This window comes from Lagenorhynchus albirostris, chromosome 17 (assembly GCF_949774975.1).
Source record: "Lagenorhynchus albirostris chromosome 17, mLagAlb1.1, whole genome shotgun sequence".
NCBI lineage: Eukaryota > Metazoa > Chordata > Mammalia > Artiodactyla > Delphinidae > Lagenorhynchus > Lagenorhynchus albirostris.
Genome location: NC_083111.1, coordinates 13,471,023 through 13,498,561, shown reverse-complemented (window position 1 = coordinate 13,498,561; position 27,539 = coordinate 13,471,023). Strand labels below are relative to the sequence as shown.

At 36.7% G+C, this 27,539-nt stretch overlaps 1 protein-coding gene across 1 annotated transcript in view; it reads right to left on the bottom strand.

Annotated features, from left to right (window-relative positions):
* The window catches only part of C17H8orf34 (chromosome 17 C8orf34 homolog), a 331,115-nt gene that overhangs the window by 259,768 nt on the left and 43,808 nt on the right, over positions 1-27,539 (bottom strand). Inside the window, 3 exon segments of the mRNA XM_060128306.1 lie at positions 972-1,100; positions 14,440-14,571; positions 20,460-20,607. Coding sequence (XP_059984289.1) covers positions 972-1,100; positions 14,440-14,571; positions 20,460-20,607 — 409 coding nt within the window.

The following is a 27,539-nucleotide window of genomic DNA, read 5'->3' as shown; positions in this document are numbered from 1 at the left end:
CACAATGCTATTTTACAAAACATACTGATCCTCAAATATAATCTACTACAATTTGCTAGTGTTCTATTTTCCATTTAAGAATCTTTAATATTCCATAATACCAGAAGAAAATTTTAGTGGGGCTATAGCATTAATACGCATCTAAAGGTGCCTAATTTTTAAAACTAAGAGCTACTTAGAACCAGAGAAAGATAGAAATACCTTGAACTCACTACTAAAACCATAAAGTACATATGTATTTCTACATACACAACGCATTTATCAAATCAAAATATTTGTTTGTCTACTCTCACAACAATAACAATAACGTTTAAAAGTTTTACTTGAAATGTATCATTTCAAACCTTCTCCCCTATCAGAAGAGGGACACAGAATCATGTCTTCCTGATCTGGAGATGAGAGGACCAAGGCTCGTACAGGTTTAATGATTTACGTAATGTTATTCACCTCACAGGTGGCAGAGCAAAACTTCTGACCCAGGCCCTAGGATTACAGATCATTGCTTTTACAAAAAGGTATGTTGCTAGGTTCTGAGAGGATTCGAAGAAGAATCTGGCCCAGTCACTATCCTTAAGAAGTTTAGAGACATCAGAAAGTCATGGAAGAAACAGGTACATGCATTAACTGGAATGACACAAAACAACAGGGTTCAAAGAGAAGAATGAGTAAGGGACCATTAGGTGTCCAGCTCACCTGGGCAATGCACAAAGACCCTGTAGAGAGACTGGAATCAAATAGCCATTGTGGGGAGGGGGTCTAGAGCCCCTCCTACTCTATATAAACTAGTCTTCCCACGAATCCCTGTAACATGCAAGATCAGTCCTCATTTCCCATCTCACGCTCTTAGAACTCCTCAATCCCTCATGGAGTTATAATGAGGATGTTGGAAATATGTTACTGGTAATAGTAATGAATGTTTCTACTTTAATATTGGTTAGGAATTCCAATTATAATGAAGTAAATAAACTTACTTCGAGAGAGATTCTCAAGGGCTTTTCCCAGTTTCTTGCTCTCTTGAAGGATGTGGTTCAATTCATCAAAATCACGGCTTTCTGGTTTAGTCCTCCAGTTCCACTTAGGATGATCTACTGACCTTGGCACTATGTTTAAAAAAAATGATTACTTCATAAGCATGCTACATAATGATAAAAACTTACTATTCATCATTACGTGAAAGACTGTATCAAGATCAGTGTACAGAATAAAAATGCTTGGAAATGGTTTTCTTGTGAGCAAACAGAGGGGAAGTTATGAAGCTGGGTTTTAAGACATGTTTTAACTGAACAAGTAAGGAAGTGTGACAGTGTTTATAGAACAAAGAAAATGCAGGTGCTGATGTAAAACTAATAATTTATATAAATCATGGAAAAACACAAGCAAAGTATATTTTCTATTATGTTTTAGCAGCTTAAAAAATAATTGCTACCTTCTTCATGAGCAATTAGTTAAACATTTTTAAGACATTCCTGCTGTCTTCTGATAAAACAAAGAAGACTGAATACTTCTATTTACCTTCACTTTGCCTCAAATTCCCACTAAAATTACATTATGGTATTTTTCTTTTATCAAAGAATTGGTTGAATAAAGAGAGAAGACATCATTAGGCAAGAAATAGCTACACATTTGTTTTTGGAAGATGCAAAATGAACTGAGTGGTAACTGGATTTAGCAAGGTAGAGAATACTGAAACCTAGTCCCTGAAGAGAGAGATGCCCCAAAAAAGTGGACATTTCATACCATTTAAACATGAAAGCATCAATCAAGGAGGACCAATGCCAAAATAATAAGGATATAAAAACATAATTGCCTTTCAGATTGGAAGGATCCATAAAACGTCCACAGCATAATGTAAGGCATATCATCACAACATTTTACAACAGTGGTAATAAAGAGAACATCTTTAAAAGCTTTCAGGGACAAAAATAGCAAATCAAATTGCCATCCGACTTCTCAATAGCAATGCTTGGCCCCAGAAGACACAGGAGAAATTCCTTCAAAATTCCAACTGAAGATCACTTCTAACTTTGAATTTTATATCCAATGAAAGAATCAATCAAGATACTTGTAAGGACTCAGAACTATATCTGGCAAGCGCTCTTTTACAGAAAGCTCCTAATGGAGGTGCTCCACCAAAATAAATAAGTAAACCCAAGACTGGAAAGACCTGAGATTCAGGAAACAGATAATCCTCCATAAGAAAAAGGAAAAGGTAAGTCTTGGGATGACAGTAAAGGATGGTCTCAGCAGAGAGCTGAGAAAAAGTCTGGAAACTAAGGAGTAAAGACTGGAGCAAGAGGACAAAGGACTACAGGAGAGAAGTCTCTAAAACCTCTTAAATGAAATAAAGTATAAAATATAAACTAAGACAGAAGACCACGATGTATTTAAGCATATTGAGAGTGTTTAATATATACTGTAAGGCAGAGTTTGGTGAAGCATTAGTGATGGGTACAGAGAAAGCAAAGCAAACAGAAAAACAAGCCAATTATTAATTCTGGAAACAAATTAACAGTTGGCTATTTTATGGCTCTACTGTGAAAAAGGCTAATTAACGTAATCATGAAAAAATCAATGCAAAGTATACATCAACCAACATCTGAAATAGCTGCCTGCCTGTACTATGAGAATGTGATGGGCCCTGGGTAGAAAGCACAATGTCTTAGAAGGAAGTCAAGAGATAATGCCTCAAATTTAAAAACTGAAAGAGAACTATATAAGTATCTTGTATATTTACATATGTAGATCTGTGTACCAAAGGAAACATCTAAGAGTTAAAAGTGGCTCCACATTAAAAGCAGAACAGGAGAAAAAGAAGGACACCGTTGCCTTGTGGTACTAATTTGCTTTTTAAACCATATATATTTTTGTTTTGATAAAAATAAAATAATTTTTTAAAGTTTATATGGTAAGGCTATAAGAAAGACAGTCTCAACCTACTGAAATTTTTTTTCTGCTACCTTTTTTTTTTTTTTTTTTTTTTTTTGCGGTACGCGGGCCTCTCACTATTGTGGCCTCTCCCGCTGTGGAGCACAGGCTCCGGACGCGCAGGCCCAGCACCCATGGCTCACGGGCCCAGCCGCTCCGCGGCACGTGAGATCCTCCCGGACCGGGGCACGAACCCGCGTCCCCTGCAACGGCAGGTGGTCTCTCAACCACTGCGCCACCAGGGAAGTCCTCTGCTACCTTTTTAAAAGTAATTCAGAAATATTTATTATAATAAAACATATAGTGATCCTCTGACTCAGCAATCTTATTCTGTCTGGTAAATTATCATAAATAAATGAAAACACTCATACTTATGTATATATGTACAAGGTTGTTTATTTTATCGGAAAGTGCACGATATTTGTTTATTTCACCGAAAAGTTTGTGGTGGCAAAACTCTGGAAATAATGTAACTGTACTTCAACAGGGGAATAAATACATTATAGCGTATTCACACTATGGTACAGGTAGGCACTTACGGAAAAGTATAACATAGATCTGAATTTATTTGCATGGAGATATGTCCGTAATACATTTAAAAATAATAGAAACAAGTTGCTTAAGAATGTGTACTGTACAGTTTAAAGCCAATTTTATAAAGCAATTCAACTCACACATCTTATGTTAGTTTATACAAAGAAAAGGATGTAAAAGGATGCAAACTATTTCCGAGGGAGTAGACTTTGAGAGGGCTAAAGGGAGAGAGACTATCTTTCCACATGTCTCTATTTTTTTCATTGTCAAAATAAGTAAACATTGCTTCTATAATTTAAATAAATCTAAACTAAAAACATGCAGCTGCTTCCTCCATGTTTCTTTGTTTAAGGGACTCTGGGAAGGAAATGTCAGCTAACATCAACACACCAGTGTTCAAGTGTGGACAGTGGAAGCAGTGATTGTGATCAATGGTTTTAGAAAACACTTCCAGGCATATTGCTATTACGCCACAGGTCATTACCCAGGAGCTCCCGGGGGGACAAGCCCAGGCACAGGGAAGAGATCAGAAGAGGAGACAGAGAAAACTGTGTTTGAACCAGATCCTTCAAAACATTTACTGGCACTTTTGTTAACCTTTTTTGAATAATTTCTCTAATCTGCATCATTACATTATCTAATTTTCCTGGAAATTACCATATCCTATTAAGATCTCATCAATTAAAAAAAATAAGAACATAGGTTTTTAAAAAAATCAGTTCCAATCAACCTCCCCAGATAATCATGTGACATGCCCCGCTGCCCACCCTAGCAGCCTTTGCAGAACTCCACCTGAATGTATCCACGTGGGCAAGCCCAGGTGAGACCAGCAGAACTGCCCAGCCCATTCACTGAACCATGAGAAATTATAAATTGTTGTTTTAACCTACTGAGTTTAGGAGAGGTCATATGCAGCACTACAGAGAAATGAAACGACACCCAAGCTCTTTTCCTCAGCAACTTTTGAGAGAAACTAAGACAAATTTTTTTTTATATTTTTGTAGCTTGTGACAATTTGCTACACATGTGATACCCAATTTATCATAGGATCCAAATCTAGGACAAGAAAGGCCACAGTATAATCATGGTCTAATCAACTACACTGGATAATTTCAAAAGATGTTTCAGTAAATAATGGAAGGTGATTTGGGAAGTCATCAGCCCAGTATACAGTCTCCAGATGAGAATCTCTAAAGGTTTCTGATGGATTAAAAACCTTGAGGGACTTCCCTGGTGGTCCAGTGGGTAAGACTCTACGCTGCCAGTGCAGGGGGCTTGGGCTCGATCCCGGGGCGAGGAACTAGATCCCACACGCGTGCCGCAACTAAGAAGTTTGCATGCCGCAGCGAAGATCCTGCATGCCACAACTAAGACCCAGCACAGCCAAAATAAATATAAATAAATAAATATTAAACAAAACAAAAAACCTTGCTTAGGTCATACTTAGTATTAAAACTCAGGGCTACAGTTTAAATACATTTTCTAAAAAATATCCTCAGGAGATATGGAAAACAGCAGAACAATATAAACAACATAATATGACCCATAAGAGGTGAAAGAATCTGAGATTAGGTACAACCCATAACATCACTGAGACAAAACTCACCCCCAAAGCAGGAGCCCATCCACAGCACCGTGTAGATGGGCATGCTCCATTCATTCATAAAGAGGTCACTACTTCACAAAACAGCCGATTGTATATTGAACAGGGCCTATTTTGAACAATTCTTTATTATATTAATCAAATGCTGACTCACTGATACCTCCACCAATAATTTCCATCTGTGGGTTAAATAATAAATTTACCATTTCCTCCAAATAACTTTTGAGATACTATCTATTTCTTTGGAACCAAAATAATTTCAATTATTTAGATCTTTCAACTCTGTTTTCTAAAATTTAATAAATGCTAATATTCTTTCCTGAAAGTTTCTCCCATTCTTTCATTTAAATATGCCGGGAGGTTCCCCAGTACTATAGATATACCTAAAATTGATAACAGTGAATGTAGTACTTCATGTCTCCTGCCTTCTGCATTTCCATATTATGACTTTTCAGACATTGTTTTTCCATCTTCATTCTCTCGTATCTATGTAACTTGTGTTTTCTATACACATGCATGGTCTTTTCATTTCTTTCCTAAAATTTTAGCAAATATACAGCTATTCCTCTTTGTATATGCTGTTCTAAATGCGCATAAATAAAATTACTGAGGACTGGTTTTAGTTTTTGGTTTTAACTGAAGCTAACGTACTTACCTCAATTTTCTCATCTGGATCACAAATCTGAAATAGCTCTAAAAGAATCCGTGCACACTATCATGCACAAGGGCCTGACAGACACATGTTCTGCTGGTTCTTTCTGCCAAGACCCTACTCATCATCCTCAACCACTCCAGCAGAACCACCACTCCACCAGATAAATAGTAGAAATGCTTGAACCACAAAGGAAAAAACTTCATCGAACCCTATTTGTCATTATTTTTCCTCTATGAGAAATCGAAATTGAAAATTAAAAACATAATATTATCTTGCAGATCTTTGTACCTATACCAGTTTGCACGGTGTAAGGTGCTTTTTTGTTATCTGAAAATGCACAGCTTCTAAACATTTTAGCACTAATTAATCCTTAAATTCTCATTTACTCATTTATTCTCTCATTGGTATATAGCACAAAGCACTGTCCTAGGTTCTGAGAGTAAACCAGTGGGAATAAATGTAACAAAATTCCCTGCCCTCATGGGGATGACATTCTATAGGAGCTCACAATCTATTGGATAGGCTAACAGGTTATTTTGTTCTTCACTGGCCTAATTAATATATAGTATCTATTTTTAAGTAAGCTTTAGCAATAGAGATGTTTTTAATGAATGTTAATGATATTTACCCCATATGAAAGTTAATGACTTAACATTATTGTCTTTTTTTCCTTTTGAGAACAATCACTTAGAAAACTTTTTATACATATTATATAAATGTTTCTGCCAGACAATAATTCAGTTAAGAAGATATCCTTTTATTCTAAAAGTCCTTTTATTTAGTTTTGTTTTAAAATAAGAAATTGATGTAAAACTTTATCAAATACCATTCAAGTATTATTTGAGATGTCATATGACTTTTCTTACTTTATCAATTTGTATAATGTACCAACATACACCTAATGGTAGTCCCAAAAAGGAGAAGAAAGAATATTTGAAGAAATAATGATTGAAAGACATTCCATGAAAACAGAAACCAAAGAGAGCAGGGGTGGCTATACTAGTATCAGACAAAACAGACTTTAAGACAAAACTTGTTACAAAACAAAGAATATCATATATTGATAAAAGGGTCAATCAGTCAAGAAGATTTAACAATTATTTAACATATACACACCTAACAACAGAGACTCCAAATACATGAATCAAACATTGACGTAACTGAGGTTATAGAGCTCTACAACAATAGTTGGAGACTCTTAATACTTCACTGTCAATAATGGATAGAACAACTAAACAGATCAATAAGAACACAGAGTACTTGAACAACACTATAAACCAATTAGATCTAATAGACATATAGAGAAAAATACACAGAATAACAGCCATACATATTCTTCTTCCAAGTGCACATGGCACAATCTCTAGTATAGACCATATGTCAGGCCACAAAATAAGTCTCAATAAGTTTTAAAATATTTAAATCATAACAGTATCTTCTCTGGCCACAATGGAATGAATTGGAAAGAAAAAAAAAGAAAAAGCAGAAAATTCACAAACATGAGAAAATTAAACAACACACCCTTAAACAACCAATGGGTGAAAGGAGAAATCCCAAAGGAAATTAGAAAATATCTTGAGACAAATGAAAATGAAGACACAACATACCAAAATTTATAGGACACAGCAAAAGTGGTGCTCAGATGGGAATTTATAATTGTAAAGCCCACATTAAAAAGCAAGAAACATCTTATACCAATAACTGATCTTTATACCTTAAAGAAGTAGAAAAAGAAGAGCAAACTAAACTCAACCCAGCAGAAGGAAGTAAATCATAAATATTAGAACAGAGATAAGTGAAATCGAAGATACAAATGTAACAGAGAAAATCAACAAAACCAAAAGTTGATTCTTAAGAAAGATTTTAAAAATTAACAAGCCTTTAGCTAGATTAAGAAAAAAGGGAAAAGACTCAAATTACTAAAATCAGAAATGTAATCAAGTCTGTAACCTATAAACTTTACAGAAATGTTTTTAAAAGGGATTATAAGAGAATATTATGAATATTTAATGCCAATAAACTGGACAACCTAGATGAAATGGAAAAATTCCTAGAAACAAACAAACTACCAAAAGCTACTCAAGAATAAACAAAAGATTTATAATAAGTAAAGACACGGAATCAATGATCAACAACCTCACAACAAACAAAGTCAAGCACAGGACAAGGTGGCTTCATTGGTGAATTCTACCAAACATTTAAAGAAGAACTGACACCAATTCTTCTCAAACACTTCCAAAAAAACAGAAAAGGAGGGAATACAGCTAAACTCATTCTATAAAGCCAGCACTGCCCTGACACAAAAGACAAAGATATGAAAAGAAAACTACATACCAATATCTCTTCTGAATACAGATGAAAAAATCCTCAACAAAATAGTAGCAAATCAAATTCAGCAGCATATTAAAAGGATTATGGAAACACGAAAGACCTGAATAGGCAAAGCAATCCTGAGGAAGAAAATGGAGCTGGAGGAATCAGGCTCCAGGACTTCGGACTATACTACAAAGCTACAGTAATCAACACAGTATGGTACTGGCACAGAAACAGAAATATAGATCAATGCAACAGGACAGAAAGCCCAGAAGTAAACCCATGCACCTATGGTCAATTAATCTACAACAAAGGAGGCAAGAACATACAGTGGAGAAAGACAGTCTCTTTAATAAGTGTGCTGGGAACACTGGAAAGCTACATGTAAATGAATGAAATTAGAATATTCTATAAAACACAAATAAACTCAAAATGGATTAAAGACCTAAATGTGAGGCTGGATACTATAAAACTCTTAGAGGAAAACATAGGAAGAATACTCTTTGACATAAATCGCAGCAATATCTTTTTGGATCCACCTCCTAGAGTAATGAAAATAAAAACAAAAATAAACAAATAGGACCTAATGAAACGTAAAAGCTTTTGCACAGCAAAGGAAACCATAAAGAAAACAAAAAGACAACCCACAGAATGGCAGAATATATTTGCAAACGGAGCTACCGACGAGGGATTAATCTCCAAAATATACAAACAGCTCATGCAGTTCAACATCAAAAAAACAAACAACCCAATCAAAAAATGGGAAGAAGATCTAAATAAACATTTTACCAAAGAAGACATACAGGTGGCCAAAAAGCCCATGAAAAGATGCTCAATGTCACTAATTATTAGAGAAATGCAAATCAAAACTACAATGAGGTATCACCTCACGCTGGCCAGAATGGCCATCAACAAAAAGTCTACAAACAATAAATGCTGGAGAAGGTGAAGAGAAAAGGGAACCCTCCTACGCTGTTGGTGGGAATGTAAATTGGTACAACCACTATGGAGAACAGTATGGATGTTCCTTAAAAAACTAAAAATAGAGCTACCATATGATCCAGCATTCCCACTCCTGGGCATATATCCACAGAAAACCATAATTCGAAAAGATACATGTACCCCAATGTTCATTGCAGCACTATTTACAATAGCCAAGACATGGAAGCAACCTAGGTGTCCATAGACAGAGAAAAGGATAAAGAAGATGTGGTACATATATACAATGGAATATTACTCAGCCATAAAAAAGAATGGAATAATGCCATTTGCAGTAACGTGGATGGACCTAGAGATGATCATACTAAATGGAGTAAGTCAGACAGAGAAAGACAAATATCATATGATATCACTTATATGTGGAATCTAAAAAGATGATACAAATGAACTATTTACAAAACAGAAACAGACTTGGAAAACAAACTTATGGTTACCAAAGGGGAAAGGTGGGGGGAGGGATAATTAGGAGTTTGGGATTAACATATACACACTACTATATATAAAATAGATAATCAACAAGGACCTACTGTATAGCACAGGGAACTCTACTCAATATTTTCTGATAACCTATATGGGAAAAGAATCTGAAAACGAATGGATATATGTATATATATAACTGAATCACTTTGCTGTACACCTGAAACTAACACAACACTGTAAATCAACTATACCCTATATAAAATAAAAATCAAATTTAAAAAAGTATTTATAAGCTGTTCCCATGCAATAAAAACTAAAACTGATAAGTGAACTCATTAAAAAAAAGGATTAAACATCATGACCAAGTGGGATTTATCCATGAATGCAAAAGTTATTTAACATAAGAAAATAATCGGTATAATAATTATGTTCATATAATCAATTTTAAAATGAATGATTATTTTGATTGATGGAGAAAAAGGCTTTTGACAAAATTCAACATTCTGTCATAATAAAAGTTCCCAATAAACTAAGAGTAGAAGGGAATGTCTTCAATATGAAAGAAGACATTTACGAAACCCTCACAGCTAATATCATGTAGATCAGTAAAATAATAAAAATTTCCCCTTAAGATGAGGAGCAAGAAAGGATGCCTGTTTTCATCACGTCTATTCAATACTATTAAAATTTCTATCCAGACCAAGTAGGCAAGAAAAAGAAATAAACAGCATTCAAATTGGAAAAGGAAAAGGAAAACTATCTCTACTTGCAGATGGCATGAACTTATATGTAGAACAGCCTAAAGAATCCACAAAAACATGGTTGCAGCTAATAACAAGCTCAGCAAAGTTGCAGGATATAAGATCAATACTTGAAAATCGGTTGTATTTCTAAACACTACCAATGAACAATTGGAAAAAGAAAATAAGAAACAATTCCATTTACAATAGCATACAAAAGAATAAAATACTTAGGTATAAACTTAACCAAGAAGGTACTGAGAAGTACAAAACACTGTTCAAAGAAATTAAAGAAGACAAATAAATGTAAAGGCATCCCATGTTCATGAATTGGAATCCTTAACAATGTTGAGATCACAATAATCCCAAAATGATCTATTAAGAGAATGCATTTCCTATTAAAATCTTGATGACCTTTTTTAGCAGAAATGGAAAAGCTGATCCTAAAAATCATATGGAATTGCAAAGGACCCTGGATAGCCTAAATAATGTTGAGAAAGAAAAGCAAAGGTCAAGTACTCACACTTCCCAATTTTAAAACTCATTATAAAGCTTCTGTAATAAAAACAGTGTGGTACTTATATAAGGATAGGCATATAGAATAGTGAAATAGAACTGAGAGTCTAGAAATAAATACATTCATTGCCAACTGCTTTTCAACAAGGGTGCCAAGACCATCATTTAATGAGTAAAAAATAGTATTTTCAATAAATGACGCTGTCCAACAAATGGACAACTCAATATCCACATATAAAAGAATGAATTTAGACCCCCTACCTTACATCATAAACAGAAACTAACTCAAAATGAATCGAAGACCTAAATTTAAGAACTAAAACTATGAAACTCTTAGAAGAAAACATAGGGGTAAATCTTTATGGTCTTGGATTAGGCAAGGGTTGACACCAAAAGCACAAGGAAAAAAAAAAAAAGAGAGCGAGAAATAGATAAATTGGGCTTCATCAGAATTAATAACATGCATATCAAAGAATACTATCAAGAAAGTGAAAAGACAATCTACAGAATGAGAGAAAATATCTGTAAATCATATATCTGATAAGGGTGTAGGATCAGAATATATAAAGAACTCTTGAAACTCAAGGAAAAAAAGAGTAACAACTTACTTTAAAAAATAAACCAAGGACCTGAATAGATATTTCTCCAAAGAAGATATACATATGGCCAAGAAGAACATGAAAGGATGCTCAACATCATTAGTTATCACAGAAATGCTAATCAAAACGACAGTGAGATACCACTTCACACCCATTTGGATGGTATAATACTTTTGTTATAAATAGAAAAAAACAAATGTTGGTGAGAATGTGAGGAAACTGAAAACCTCTTACATTGCTGGTGGGAATGTAAAATAGTACAGCCTTCATAAAAAACAACTGGCAGTTCTCCCAAAAGTTTGAACATACAACATGACCCAGCAATTCTACTTCAAGGTATATACTCAAAATAATGGATAATGAGTGTTCAAACAGTTACTTGAGCATGAATTTTATAGCAGCACGATTCATGATAGCAAAATGTAGAAACAACCAAAATACCCTACAATAGATGGATGGATAAACAAAATGTGGTATATCTATACAATGGAATGTTATTCAGCCACAAAAAAGGAATGAAGTTCTGATACCTGCTGCAATGGGAATGAACCGTGAAAATATGAATATTATGCTGGGTAAAATAAGCCAAACACAGAAAGATCACACATTATATGATTCTATTAATATGAAATAACTAAAACAGGTAAATTCACAGAAACAGAAAGCAAGTTCCCAGGGGCTGGTGGGAGGTAGAAATGCTGAGTGACTGTCTGTTACAGAGTTTCCTTTTGTGATGATGAAATGTTTTGGAACTAGAAAGAGGTTAGGGTAGCACAGTATTTTGAATGTACTAAATGCCACTGAATTGTACATTTTAAAATGGTTAATTTTTGTTATGCTAATTTAACCTAAAAAAAAGCATTTTAGAGTGATTTGTTATGAAGCCATGGTAACTAGAACATCTCTAAAACTTTTTTGCCTCTCCAAGGTCACAAAGTTATATTTGTATGTTTTATTTTAGAAGTTTCATTGTTTTTGTTTCCATCTTTAAGTCTATGACCCATCTCAGATTGATTTTCAGTATGAATTAAGGTAGGGATCAACTTGTGTGTATTTTCCATATGAATGTTCAATGTTGAAGGGATTTTTCTTTTCCTACCGTATTGCTTAGATGTCCTTGTGGAAAATCATTTGACCGCATATGTAGGTCTATTTTTAGACTCTTTATTAAATTCAATTGATCTATTTGTCCATCCTTTCACCAAAATCACACTGTCTTGATAACTGTAGTTCTATAAGACTTGAAGTCAGGTAGGGTAAATTCTCGAAACTACTTCATGTTTTTCAAGATTGCTTTAGATAATCATGGTTCTTTCCCTTTCCAAATCAATTTAAAATAATACTGTCAATTTCTATGGGTCAAATACCTGCTAGATTTTGGATAGGGATTGTACTTATTTCAATAGGAGATTGTTATTTATTTCTGTTCCTCTTTTCTTGCCTTTGTTTTGGGAGAATAAATCAAAAAATTTGGGGCATCCTATTTTAATAAATTTATTAACTTTTTATTTATGCTTTTTTGTGCTTTTTAGTGGTGCTTTACATATTACAATATACAGCTTTAACTTACCATGGTCTATGTTCAAAAGATATTCTATTACTTCAGGAATAATTTATGTTTCAACAATACATTTCCAGTCAATAACTCTGAATCCTATAATCTTACTGTCATGTATCAATATCTCTACATATATTATTAAATATTCATGATACTTTGTTATTAATTTCCTTTAAAGAGCTAACAGTCCGATGGAACCAGAAGTTGAGAGTAGGTCACCTGAACAGAAAAAGATACCAGATGCCAGTCCACCAGTAACATTTTGTGGCTACATAGCATCCCATAAATAGCAAAGGCTCTACAAAATGAAAGACCTTACAGCATTCTACCCTCAAGGTGATGCGATCCAGGACTCAGCCCTTTAAAATAAGCCCCTAGGGTTATGGATTTATCACTGGGAGAGGGGAAGAGAGGCAGACAGAAAGACATTTCCAAGGATAGAAAGGGAAATGTGAGACTGAGAACTGATGATTTCATTTTTCATTTATTCCTTTACATTTTTTTCATTTAACATTAATTGAGCCAGGAACTATACTGGACATTACTGGGAATATGGTTGTGAACAACACATTTAAATTTTAAACTTGCATATTTTTTTAAATGTTGGGACCGAATTTTATAAACCAAACTGGTGAAGCAGGATAATTTAGCTACAATCATAATTTTAAAAGAACATTTGTAGTTTGTAGTACTTCACATAATTCTCACAAGAACTTTGTGGTTGATACAATACTTTTTATGAGTACCACTATATAAATAAACTCAAGGAGTTAATTTCAGTCATTTTCACAAATGACCCAAATTCAGATTCCAGTTAGCACATAATGATTTTTCAAAATTTTCAAACAAAAATAAACATTTTCTACCTATTCCTTTTCCTGTTTAAATTAAAATCAAACATCTCACTCTGTAACAACCACAAGAAACTGATGTGTTAGAACAGCTTTCAAGCTCTCTTGTCTTCCAAGAATAACTGACTTGCTACAAGATCCTAAGCTACATGACATGTTTATGCGTACGTGGTGGTAACAGAGCACTGGAAAAACTTAGTGGCTAGAAAGGCAGTGGGAAAGGAGGAGAGGCATTGAGAGAGAAGGGGTACTTATCATCGTGGGAGAGAGTAAATATACAAGCTTCAGTAATAAATGGGTAGGGCTTCAGAGAGATCCTGGGTGAAGGATTTTTTTTTAAATTTTGTTAAATGTTTTGAACAGAAATCTTTGCTTTCTCTCTAAAATATTTAATTTGCTTTTATGTCCTTTATTAAATGTAGGGTTGGTATTGCTCTGAATGTGATAAAACACTGCAACTATTCATGAGGCAAGGGACCTGCTCCACGCAGTTTACATTCTTAAAAGAATATTATACTCAAAAAGATCTAAATCACTTACATATGCTTGAGAATATGAGTAGCTATATATAAGTAAAGCCCCATGTTAATGCTGAAACAAATGTGAAATTCATTAGAATAGCCAGAATATCAGATAAAAAATGTGGCTTCAATTCTTACCTTTTCTTCATTTTACTAACACACACTTACATACATTAAGTAATATCTGAATGACAAACTTCCTTACATGATTTTGATTCTGGTGATGGTGGAGAAATACTAGACACGGCAAGGTCGCTTTTTGACTTTTTAGGCTTCTTTGCATTTAACTGCCAGGGTTTATCATAGTTTCTCAATTCTTTTCTTGTTCCTTTATGTTCTGTTAAAACAAAAAAAAATACATATAAAAACAGTAGTGATTTCATGATTGGCCAAAAACTAAATCCATGAAGTAATTAGATATACCTGGCAAAAGCTATGTCACCTCATATCAAAATAATGCAAATGTCCCAAAGTAATACTTGCTTTATTTCTCCTGTAAATTTGAGTTTTGAATTTGATATGAATTAGCTTATATATTAATATGGTTAAGATCATGCTAAACTGGGAAATTATTCAAAAGTCTTTTTAAGGCACAGATTACTTAAAATAACACTGTATACATGGGTGTCATGGAATAAAGCCTTGTATTCTGTTGTAAATAAAAACAGCTAAATGTTAAAGTAAATTTTACTCATTTGATGCTACCTTACCTGTATTCACTGTGGCACATAAAACCACTGGTGCTCACCTACACTTCCTCCATAGTATCCCTCATTTTTTCCACTGTTCTGTTCAAGAAAGAGTAGTTCAACCACCTTTACTGAAAGCTGTAGTTCCCCTTCAAAGGTGGTCAGTGTCATACCAACTTCCAAATGAAATGATCTTTCCAGGAGTTCATCTCTCTTAACTCCTTTGCATTCCATATTTTTAGACAGACTTATATTGTGGAATTTTTTCTTCTCTTATTCTCAGGGCATTACATTCTCCTCATCCCCATATCACCTATCTAACTGTTCCTTCTCTGTCTTACTCATGCTTCCTTATCTTTCATCTGTATGACATTCCTTAGCTTCCTTCTGCCTTCTTGTTTAAATTTAAACAGCCTCAAATCATCCCAGCTCTATGGATGACTCATAAATCTTTCTCTGACTACCCACTTATAAATACCAAGTAGACATCATGAAATATTATCGGGATTCCTCAAATTTTCATGTTAAGTTTGTACTTAATGAGCTGTTATCCAATTTTTTTACTTCCAACATCCCATTAAATATCAAAAGAGGCATAAATATTCTAAAACACTAGGAACAGAAATATTGGTCCATATTCTGCCAGAACCCAGGAAGTATTTCCATACATAGAATTAAGACAAAAGATCGGCATATCAGAAAGAGACTGAAAAATTTCTAGACATCCACAATGCTTGCCCCTAGCTCAGATTCATCGCCTTATATTGTTTCACAATCTATCAGAATTTGTCGTTTTACATACAAACTAGAACCGTACTTTCTTCTAGTGCAACATAGCTAAAAGAATAAAGAATCATGGACACAAAACATAGCATCTCATGATACAAAGAAAAACTAAAAGGAGCCAGAAACAATGATATATTGGATTTTGTGGCTTTTTAAATTCTCCACTATTGGAAAGAAAAAAAAAATCCACATTAATTTAAATATTCCAGCAATGATATTTTTCTTATTTAGTCAGTTAAAAAGAGATGAGAGACAGAAAGTCACTTGTCAGTCTAGCAGAGACCTACAGGATTTGACTGATACTGGAAAGTTTAGTAGCAACCATGATTTCACCTGTCTCCCCCAAAGTTTTGAAAACGAAACGGTTCCAAGCTATATGGTGAGCGAACAGAAAAGAAGAGTCTACCTCCATTATTTATTGACAAACCTTAAACTAGACAGAACACTCCTCATTTAAATTCAAACAAACAAAATAAATATCATTTTAAGAAGGAAGATTTAATATAAAAAACAAAAATACATCATTCAAAATACAGAGGAAATTCACAGTTTGGGGAAAGATTTACTATGAAAAAACCTTCAAATTTTAGAATGTGGCTATTTTATCTTCTTAAGAAAAAGAAAATAGACTCTGTGAAGCAAAAAGAAATGAGAAAAGAGATAAAACTATAAAAATATAATTGCTAAGAGAAATTAAAGAAGATAAGGAAACACCGACAGGAAGCTAAAATGCAATACGTACCAACATTTAAATTTGTGTACAAAGCCAGAAAGAGAAAACCAATACTACAGAAAACTGAATCAGTGACACAGAGAACATGCTTGACAAACCTCCCTAGAAGTTCCAATGAAGTAAAGAAAACTCAATTTATACATAGTTGATTTTCTTGAAGAAGAAATCAAAACAAACACCACAGAAACACTAACTAAGGACATAAGAAGAAAACTGTTCTAGGCTGAAGACCTGGGTTTGCTAATTGAAAGGATTCACTGAATAAAATGAAAAATTAAAGAAAAAAGACAAAACATCTAGATGTAGTCCCAGTAAAACTTTGGAATATCAGAAATAAAGAAAAAACAAATCCCATAAGTATTTAATAACAGAATATCGAAAAATGAGTAAAAACAAGGTTGCTTTCAATTTTCTCCTAGACATTAAATGACAGACTTCTGAGAAGATGTTATGTCCCAAGATGCTGGATACATTTAAAAGCAAAAAGAGGGCACCTTCAGATACTTTCAAAAAGTACTGACCTATATATTTTGACGATTGAGACATTTTCTAACTAATTAGAAAAAGCACCAAAGGAAATAATTCAAAATTACAGTTACAGTTTAAACTGGCATTATTTACTGTCACCTGAATTATAACTTCATCAGTTAATATTCACATCCAAGAATTAGTCGATGCTTTCCTTCTCCCTCCTGCCATACCCTTCCCTCTAAAATCTTTCCTCTTCACCTTCTGGGGCATACGTTCCACGGTAAACAAACAGCCCTCTATCTTCAAATCCCCTCCTTCAAGTCAGGAGAGCCACTCATTCTTTCCACAAGGGCACTCCCTCCTCTGCAGTTTCCTGGAATGGAGGGTGTTCATTCCCCCACGTGTCACCTGCCACAGACTGCGTTTTTCTGGTCCGTCCACGTTAAGCTGAAAGTCCCTCCTCTCTTCCGGTAAGTGCTGCCTGTCTCTACTGCTCACCCCTCTTCATTACTGCATCCTCATTCCTGCCGCAGCCCTACTCGAGACACTGGCACCCTCACCCTTGACCTTTTAACAGCGAGAATGAAACCCTGGTGACCTCTTAATCCTTAAACAAACCATGCACTGAACCTCATACTTCACTGTCCTCCTCAACTCTAAAGAGCTTCCCTTCCCTGGACATCAGACACCCCCAAACTCAGGTCACCCACAGGATGTTCCCATCATCTGGAATCATTCCACCTCAAAAGCCTTGATCCCAAATATCACAATTTCCCTGTCCTTCTCAATCTTTCATGTTTTCACCACACCTCCCCTTACACAGGCCTCTCAAAGGATTTTAGCTCTCTGACTAGCTTTTTATGTCTACACTGTTTCCTTGTTCCCTACCCGCTCATACCAGACCATGTGCTTTGATCACTTGCACAATTTACCCACAAATACCCTCAGCTCCTTTGCAGAACTGCTCTTCCACTCTCCGTCCTCACTAGGGCACGACTACAGTTCTCATCAGTCTCTCATAAGGCTTTTCTGTCCCTCCTCCCAGCACTTCTGGGCACTGTGGGGAAAAATCACAATCTTGCCCATGGTTTCCATGATTAATTCATGTCTTGAACTTCAGAGAAGCCCCAGAACTGCTTTAGTCTTTTTTATTTTCCTTTGCCAACTCTTCTTTTCTTTCCCATGGTGACTTTTCACAATTAATATCATTCACTTCAATCTCCCCTATTCAATCCCCAAACCTCTTGCCCTCAGCAAACAACCTCACTTCCTAATAAACAGGCAGAATTTAAGGCAAAAGACCCTTGCCTTCCCCTAGTCCATCTCCTATTCTAAATCTGACCACAACTTCTCCCATTCTCCCACTCACATGGTTTTATTGTGCACAATCCTGAATGCCATACCTGCGACTCCTGCCTTAAGCCATTCCCAGAGTTTTAGACTCATATCCAACAGCTTGCTGGAATTACCTACTAAGATACCCCACAAGAAATTCAAATTCATCCAAAGGACCTGGACTTATTATGGGTCTTCATAAACTTAGTCCTGTGTTCCCATCTTGCTTTATTAAACAAGCACTTATGCCATTACCCTAGTAAACTGCAAGTTATAATAATCTCCTTCCCTTTCCAAGCAATGAGGCATTAAATACTTGTGCTAGTCAGAATTCTAAAGTGATCCCCCCGATATCTGTCCCTTGATGTTATGCCCTAAATAATTCCCTCCCCTTGAGCGTAGACAGGACCTTTGACTTGCATCAAACCAACAGAATATGGCAAAGGTAATGGGATGTCAATGCCATGATTACATTGTATTATATAAGATTCCATTTTAGTAAACTTGTATGAAAGAAATTCCCTTCCTTGTTAAAGAAATAAGCTGCCATGATGCAAGAGTCATGTGGCAAAGAACTGTGGGTTGTACCTATTTGCTGAAAGCAGCCCCTGGCTGAGATCCAGCAAGAAAACAGGGACCTCAGTCATACAGTTGCGAGGAAATTAATTCTGCCAACCACCTGAGTGAGCTTGGAAGCAGATTCTATTCCAGCCTCCAACACCTTGATGTGCAGCTTTGCAGATTAAACAGAAGATTTAGTTAAACCCTGCACAGACTTCTGACCTGTGAAAAATGTGAGATATTACATGTCTGCTGATTAAAGCTACAGAATTTAATACACTACTGTCTCTCCAGATATAATTTATAAATATGGGTTCATATCAACTTCAATGAGCTCACAGATGTTTATCTGGTCCACCTTCAGAAGAATGGTGCCTTCTTTGCAGCTACAAACCAGAGCCTATGCCTAAGAGCCACCCTACTAGGAATCTAACAATAAGACAGTGAGGCCAAGAAAAACCAAGAGTCCCCTCTTTTGTACGCCAGAAGCCCATATTCTAGTTTCCTGTATGCAGCAGAGAACTTCTGTATGGATAACTAACACCAGAGTTGTCTACATTCTTCAGAGGATACCCTATCCCCTACCCACATTAGGCACCAATGTGAGAATACAGCCAAAGAAAACCAAAATCCTTTCACGGGATCCCATAGAGCATGAGAGAAGAGAAGCGATGGTGTTATCCGCAGGAGCATCTGGAATCCTGTCAGTCAGATAACCATGGGAGTCAGGTGAGGAGTCAGCTACCCAAGCAACAGGTCTGGGGGGGAGTGGGGATTTGGGTTTGGAAGTAAATACTAATACCAAACGAACAGAACAGGGTGTAGAAGAAATAAGCTGTCGGACACACATTTTATAAATAAAAATCAAAGTCACGTCTACCCAATTATATCACCAGTGCTTACTGGGGAGGTAAGGCTATTGCATACTTGGTAAGGCTGGCTCCCCAACAGAGTGAATAAAGCTTCCTCAGGTTGAACTTACTACAGAAGGTAAAATTAGAACTGAGGGGGGCTTCCCTGGTGGCGCAGTGGTTGAGAGTCCACCTGCCGATGCAGGGGACACGGGTTCGTGCCCCGGTCCGGGAAGATCCCACGTGCCGTGGAGCGGCTGGGCCCATGAGCCATGGCCGCTGAGCCTGCGCGTCCGGAGCCTGTGCTCCGCAACGGGAGAGGACACAACAGTGAGAGGCCCGCGAACCGCAAAAAAAAAAAAAGAAGAACTGAGGGAAACAGAGAGTAATTATCCATTTGGGCTACAAAAAAGGTAACTGTAGAAATCTACTGTTTACCTTTCTACACAGATGAGCTCCATAAGCACTTAATTCAAATTCTTCATAAAAAGATAAGAAGTTTAAAAAAAAAGATGTTTAAAATAATTAGTTTTCATTCATATGAAAGCTTTTCATGCAAATCTGAATCTTATTTCTATTCAGACTGAATACAAAGATGCCCATATTTTGAAGCTAATACATAACAATATATTCAAATTCAAGAATATTTTTTGACAAATTTTAGCATACAGATGAAGTCTCCGATGAATACGTGAAACCCTAGGTAACCACCTAGATTTACTCATTATAAAGAGAAAGACTTTCGTAAATTTTAGTTTAAATGCATTAACATTAACTGTAAAATATATTTTTCATTTACCTAATGTTTCACTTTCTGCCCAGAGAGCTGCAGATCCAGATAAAGTTCTCTGAAGGTGTCCACGGTTTTCTTGTTTAGACTGAAGATGGTCAATGAGAAATGGGATTGGCTGGTCAGGTGTCTCAGTAATTAACTTGGTCATTAATTCCTGAAGGCAAAGTAAAGCATATGTTTACATCTAATAATAATAGCAAACACGTATATATAACTTACTACTGCCAAGCACTACAACTAATTTAATCCTCATAATAATCTTTTCAGGCAGGCACAAGTTATTGCCCAAATCTTGAGGAAACTGAAGTGCAGAGAAGTAAACTGTGTTACACAGCTAATACATGGCAAAGCCAAGATATATTTATTTTTATTATTATATTTGTCCAAAAACATACTAGAAATTTATTCTAAAAAGAATTTTCAATTTCAGGTTACTATTTTGAGAGATGCCATTATATATTAACTTTTCAATAAACCTCACCATATGCCTTATATACCAATATCATTTTTCTTTCTTAACTATATATAAATATCCCTAAATGAAGAAAATGTTGTTGGAATGAAAGTAACAAGTCACAGCTTCACAGCAACCAAAAAAATGTCTTCAACTGGTTCTCCATCAGAAATTCCTTTTTCCAAAAGCCCTGATGGGTATTCATTCTTTCTTGTTCTTGTTCTTTCTTTCCTTTTTTTTAATGAGTGAAGCGATGGAGAGTCCCATTTTTAGACAGCTCTAAGGATGCTTTAAATTGGGGAGAAATCTGCTTAAGGGTAATCTCTACACATTGGTTTTGCCAGTCAGGAACAGCAAGAGCAAGTGCCAATTTATGGTCCATTAGAATCCCCAGACTGTTCTCCGATGAACGGCTGCCCAGCCCACTGAACATCACTTCGTGCTGTGCAACTGGGTTTGCGAACTTGCATCCACCACTTTAGATTCATATTAGTCACAATTCATCATGTTGGGTTTAGCCCAGAATTCTAGTCTGTCAATTGTCATTCTAAGTTCAGATTCTATGAGAGGCGGTGGTTCTAGTGATACACTGGGTATCAGGTATTAGGACTGCTAATGGAAGGGATACTGGAAATTCCCCATCCCCTTGTCTTTCTTTGTTGGTGGCCTATTTCCTTTGCCTTGAATGCTCTTTTCCAGGATGTTCAGATGGCTGGCTTGTCATCATTCAGTCTCTAATGATATCTTCTGAAAAAAGCTTACCCTAATGAATCTTCATAAGCTTTTATCACTTCTTTATCTTCTTCGCAGTATTTAGCAACTGTCCAGAATCATCTCATTTAATATTTGCTCATCAGTTTGTGCCTGACTCTTCTCCCCTGCTACTACAGCACTAAGACCAAGAACTGGCCTGGTTTGATCTCTACTCTCTCCTAAGGGTCTGGATTCTACCTAGTTCATAGGTGGTGTTCAATGAACAAATGAACATTTGGTTTACTGACCCCAGGTAAATATTAGAAATTAAAATCCCTTACTGTCCTAATAAACAATAATTAAAGCATCCATAAATTTCTTAGCCCAGCAAAACACACTCTTCTGAACTCCTACACAAGAAACTGCTGTCATATCTCAGGGATATTTGTTGACATTTATAATAGTCTAGAAACACATGGATTTATCTGAGTAGAGGCTAAATGAATTTTATAGATGACAAGATTCCAAGCTGATCTCAGAGACATGGATAAAGTAAGTCAAGGTATTTCAAAAATGTGCAGACTGAACATAAAGTTGGAACTAAAAAGAGGAAACGATTTCTACTATGAACACACTGTGAAGCAAAATATTTGTCAGACAAACGTAAGATGTTTTTATATTCTAAAACATAGGTGAGCAAACAACCAGTTGGAAAAGGTCTTCTTTACTTCTGTTATTTAAAGTCTCAATTATTATGGTTATAACTTAAGAGGTCATTCCTCTACATGGTAGAGCAATGCAAGGTTCAATTAAAAACTTACACAGAAGTGGAACATAATTTAAAACATTTTAGATTTTGCTACTGTAGAAAAGATGCATTATATTCTATTTAAATTAACTGTACATTACAAAAGCTATGAGAAAATAGAGAGAAAAATAAATAGAAGGACCAACTAGATTACTCTTGTCACAGAAGGCCTGGGCACTCCGATAAAGCAAAATTAGGTCAGATAACAAGGCTTTAAAGCTAAAGCAATTTCTACCCTGAAATCTCTGAAGATCTCATGCACTTTTTTTTTTTTAACTTTCAAGTTAGATGGAAAGTTTCTGGGTTTTTTTCCTTTTAAAATAAACTGAAGTGTCCCTACATTGTCTTTAGGAGATGGACCATACAGTCATAATAGACCAAGTAGTCACTGTTAATTTTTTTTAAATAACATCCGTCTAGTAGCTAGTTTTGGATACCCTTATATTCCATGAATGAATATACGAGACTAAAGACACAGGACAAAAACCGTCGCAAACAAAATGAAAAGAGCTAATGTTTGCAATAAGGTGTATTGGGTATCTTGGTTGATCAAGAGTCTAGTTCTAGATTATTGCATTTATAAGAGGAATTACCCTGCCTCTCACTCAATCCATGTATATCCACTGGCATTCGGACTTTAATGATTCTGAGGACTTAAACTCTTTCCCAGACGTGAATATTTTAAATCCTTAGATTTGCAAAGATGCTACCGGCAATAAAAGGACTGGTTTCCCCACTAGGACTGAGACACACAGAGATAGAACCGAGGGGCCGACAGATCGAGGAGATGAGAAAGGAGCCGCGCACCTTGAAGGTCAGGTGGAAGAGAGACACCCGACCGCAGAAGGCGGTCAGGGACCGGCCACCATAAGGAAAAGAGTATTCCAGAAGCGCGGGCCAGTGTCGGGGATGGAGGCCGAACGCCGTTAGGGAATGTTCCGTGCTTCCGGGGAGAGAGAGCGGGGCTCATTTACTATTCTTACCCTGAGCGTAAGAGTTGTGCCATGGAACTCCTGGGTGTCAGAGCCTGACCAACAGAGCGACGCTGCATCCGCCCTTCCCCTACTGGGCCACCAGTCGCCCGCGCGGACGCCAGCCGGCGCGGCAACGACGCGCTCGGCCGACGCCGCCCGCTCTGCCGGAGGGCGGCCCCGCGCAGGCGCACTCTGGGGCGCGGCCTCGGGCGCAGAGGCGGAGGCGGGTGCGGGTGCGGGTGCGGGTGCGGGTGCGGGTGCGGGTGCGGGGAATCCCGCCCGCCCGTCCCGAGCCCTAGCGGTGCCCGAGCGCCTGAGAGCAGGCTCCCCAGCAAGGGTCCCTGGGGTGTCATCCTCTTCCTGCCCCGGAATGCAGTCGCCCCCAAAGCTGTCCCGAGGGAGATACACCGACGTGGCTTTTGGGCCGCTGCCCCAAGCCTGTCCCGAGACGCCCTCTGCAGAGCCCGGGAACCCTGCCACGGTCTGGATGGCGACCCCAGCGCCCCGGGAGCTGGCTGCAGTGTACCAGGGTATCCCTGTATGTACTGAGTCGTGTCTGGAGCCAGAAACCCCACCCTCCTGCCTTGCCCACACCAGAGGCTAAAGCCTCGGACCCAATGAGGATGCTTCCCAGCTCGGAGGACCAGGGCCCGGTCCCCGCCTGACAGTTCCGTGACGAGAGCCCTCCCCAGAGCTCAGGCCTTAGGCTCAGAGGCTGCCCTGAACTTTGGCAGGAAGGTTTGGAAGGTCCCCGCCTGGCAGCTTCTACTAATACCCTTGCCTGTCAACCAGGAATCAGGCCTGTAGTATGGGCCGCCTCCTCATTTGCTCCTTTGGTGGTTTTCAAGCTTTCCTTTAGCGGAGGATCCCTGGGAGGTTTTGGCTGTGGGCATAAATAACTTGAAACAATGGAAATGGCAATAGCACTCCTGTTCTGGAACAAAAACTTTGTGGAAATTTTAGGCCAAGGGCTTGGGAATTGATAAAATAAAGGTATTAATTTTAATGTGACCCTGTTTGCACTCAACGGCTAAAGATGGGGCATTCAAGTTGCAAACAAAATATGTTAGCAGCTGTCCTCAACAGAGGATTTAACTCATAGTTAATTGATATCAATAATATCACCGATGTAAGCGAGATGCAATAGAAGAAACAGGATAAGGCAGCGATTAGACACAGAAGCTTTGAATGAAATCTTATGGACACTTTTTCAAATCACTCGTCTTCTACTTAGTAGCTGTATGACTTTGGGCAAGAAACTCAATCACTTTAACGTTCAATACTTCATCTACTAAATGTGGATGATAATAGTACCTACATGATACGGTTGCCAGGAGGATTAAATAAGATAATGATCGTAAAGCATTCATAAAGTGCTTGGGATATATGTAGCCTATTGTGATGGGAGGCCTAACATTTTCTTCTAAGGCTGGGAACTGTTTCCCAGAATCTTCTTTATATGATCTGGGTTAGAGTACAGTATCCCAATGTGAGGAATTCATAGAAGACTTAGAAAGTAAGAGAAGCAGAAGAAATTATTCTCTGGAGTTGATTGCAAGCAGATGTGATGGCAGATGAGGGATTCACATCAGCTTCCCAGCAAATTTGTGGAAACCTCCACTGCAGACTGGGATAGCTGTAGGAGTGGTACAAAAGTCCTGGAGAACTGCAGCAGCTTCCAGGCAAGGAATTGAAAACCACTTGCTTTGGATATCCAGGTGGTGATTTTCAGGGTGGGCTCCTCCACCTTTGGTGACAGACAGCATTTCCCTGGCCTCTGCGCCCCGACCTTCTAACTCTCCATCATGCAAACTTATTTGTATTAAACCCTATATGACCCAGATACGGAGTTGCTTCTGTTTTCCTGACTAAACCCCCCTTAATGATCTACCCAAAGGTGGTGTTAGCTACTATTTTCAAGTTTATTATTGCTTTTATATATTTCTATATTATTTTTATATATTTATATGTTTATTATTACCACTACAGTTATTACCATTTTTATCAGATATTTTTATAGCATATGTTTTTGATAGACTATGTACATTGCATCTTTTTATTGGCTTTACTTTTTCTGATTATAAAACTAATTAATGCTCTCTTAATACAGTTTATTATAAACTGCAGTCTTTAACTTCATGAATATTAAGACAGCCCCTGCATTGATATGTTTCCTTTTTTGTTAATTATAATTTTGTTACCAATTCAAATATATCTATTTTTAAAACATAAATATATAGGAAGATAACATTATTTTTAAAAATTTTGAAAAACAATCTAGGGAACATAAATCATTAATTACTGACTGCAAATTTGTATTATACATCATGTGAATACATGGAAGTTAGGGCTATTATAACCTTGTACTATATAGAGCATGGCCATAATCAATAAGTTGGAGAATGAATGCTAACTAAATAGCAATAATGACTGTCACAAAATACATTTTAATTTTAACGTCCACTAGATAAAAGCAAAACCATGAGTGAGTTAGTAGCTCATCACAGTCATTTATTATTAAATAATGTGTGAGTAGTTAAGGGAATGAGTAATCAGGCAACAGTAGAAAACATTTTAATAGATTCTTTTCATCTGATGAAAGCTATGGAATCTCTTGGTTAAAAAACCAAAAAGTACATGTATACACACAAACATCAAATCTTACATAATATTCCTGGGTGTTTACCCATCCATGGGCTAACCCTCTAAGGTTTCATTGACTCCAGGTTAAGAATCCTTGCTTCAGGTCACACAGCAAACAGCATGGCATTCTGCCTAAAAATTTACTTACTTACTTAACTTCTTACTTGGGAGTAAGTTACTTCTTACTTCATTTCCTGAGAGGTAAGTACTAGCCTCAGTAGAAAGTTATCAGGAAACAAAATTAAAACCATCTCCAAAATCTCAGGACTTTCTCATCATATAGTCTTTTTGTTAAATCAATAAATATACAGGATATTACACTATAGTAATAATGGAGGTGGTGTCAATCAGATATATTTTTTACTCAACACCATAATTATCTTAAATATTAATTGGCATGTGGCACATTACCATCTGTAGAATATTTTAGTTCAAAGCTGGCATTAAGATCTGACGGCTGAATTAATTCATTCTAAATCTGCATATGTTTCAATTTTCTCTTTTTAACTAGGTCTTTTAAAAATTTGCATGAGATCACAACCTTCCAATCACTCACCCTCTCCACCACCACCTGTTTTTCATAAATAGGTAGTTAATGGGCATTGAATTGTCAACAAATAAATGAGAGACTATCAACTTGAAAATCAGTTGTCTCCAAAGTAGCTTAGTTTTCTGAAACAGCCTTATTTTAAATTGATGTCAGCATTCCCAACTGATAGAATCCCACTTGGTTTCCACCCCCACCAGAACCCTTGCCTTTTCATTCATTCCATTTTTCTAAATAGAAGTAGAATGGAGGAAATTTTTTTTCCTGCTTCATTACACCTCTAGCCTCTGTTACGAGTTTTGGCTTTGGCAACAAATAGGTTCCAATACAGCATCTAGGTTTCCATGCACAAGTGAGAAGGGGACAGACATCTGTTTGATGTTTTCCGGTCAGACTCTTCCGTTCACAGAACTCAAACTGTCCTCTGGTTACTCAACCTTCCTCCACCTCAGGACCGTGCCCAGGCCCACCCTAAACGTTCTCTCATTCCCAGTCAGAACTGAGATTTCACTGGAAGGCTGAGCTCAACAGGAAAGATAGCAATAATTCAAAGTATCAGTTATTTACTGAGTTTGATATGCACAAGTGTCAAGTATATTCCACAGATTTAACCACTCACTATACATTAAAGGACTGCATACAAGATGCACAACCCAACTAGGATATATGCACTTTTACAAAGGTGTGTGTTAACTCCCTGCTTATTTCAGGTCACCTGCCCCTCACCAACAACCCACCGATGCAAACAATCTTAGCCACGCATCCAAACACAGACATACAGGCCCAGGGAATAAGAAATTCTCACCCCTGGTTTGAAAGACTCTTTGGCCCTTTTTAAATATCATGTAATATAAAATTAGGTTATGATACTCATTTGTAATACACAGTAAAAGGCAACTAATTTACCTCGTTATATATTATAGAATATAATCCAGTTAGGGAAAGTAAAAAAAAAAATGAGTAGTTT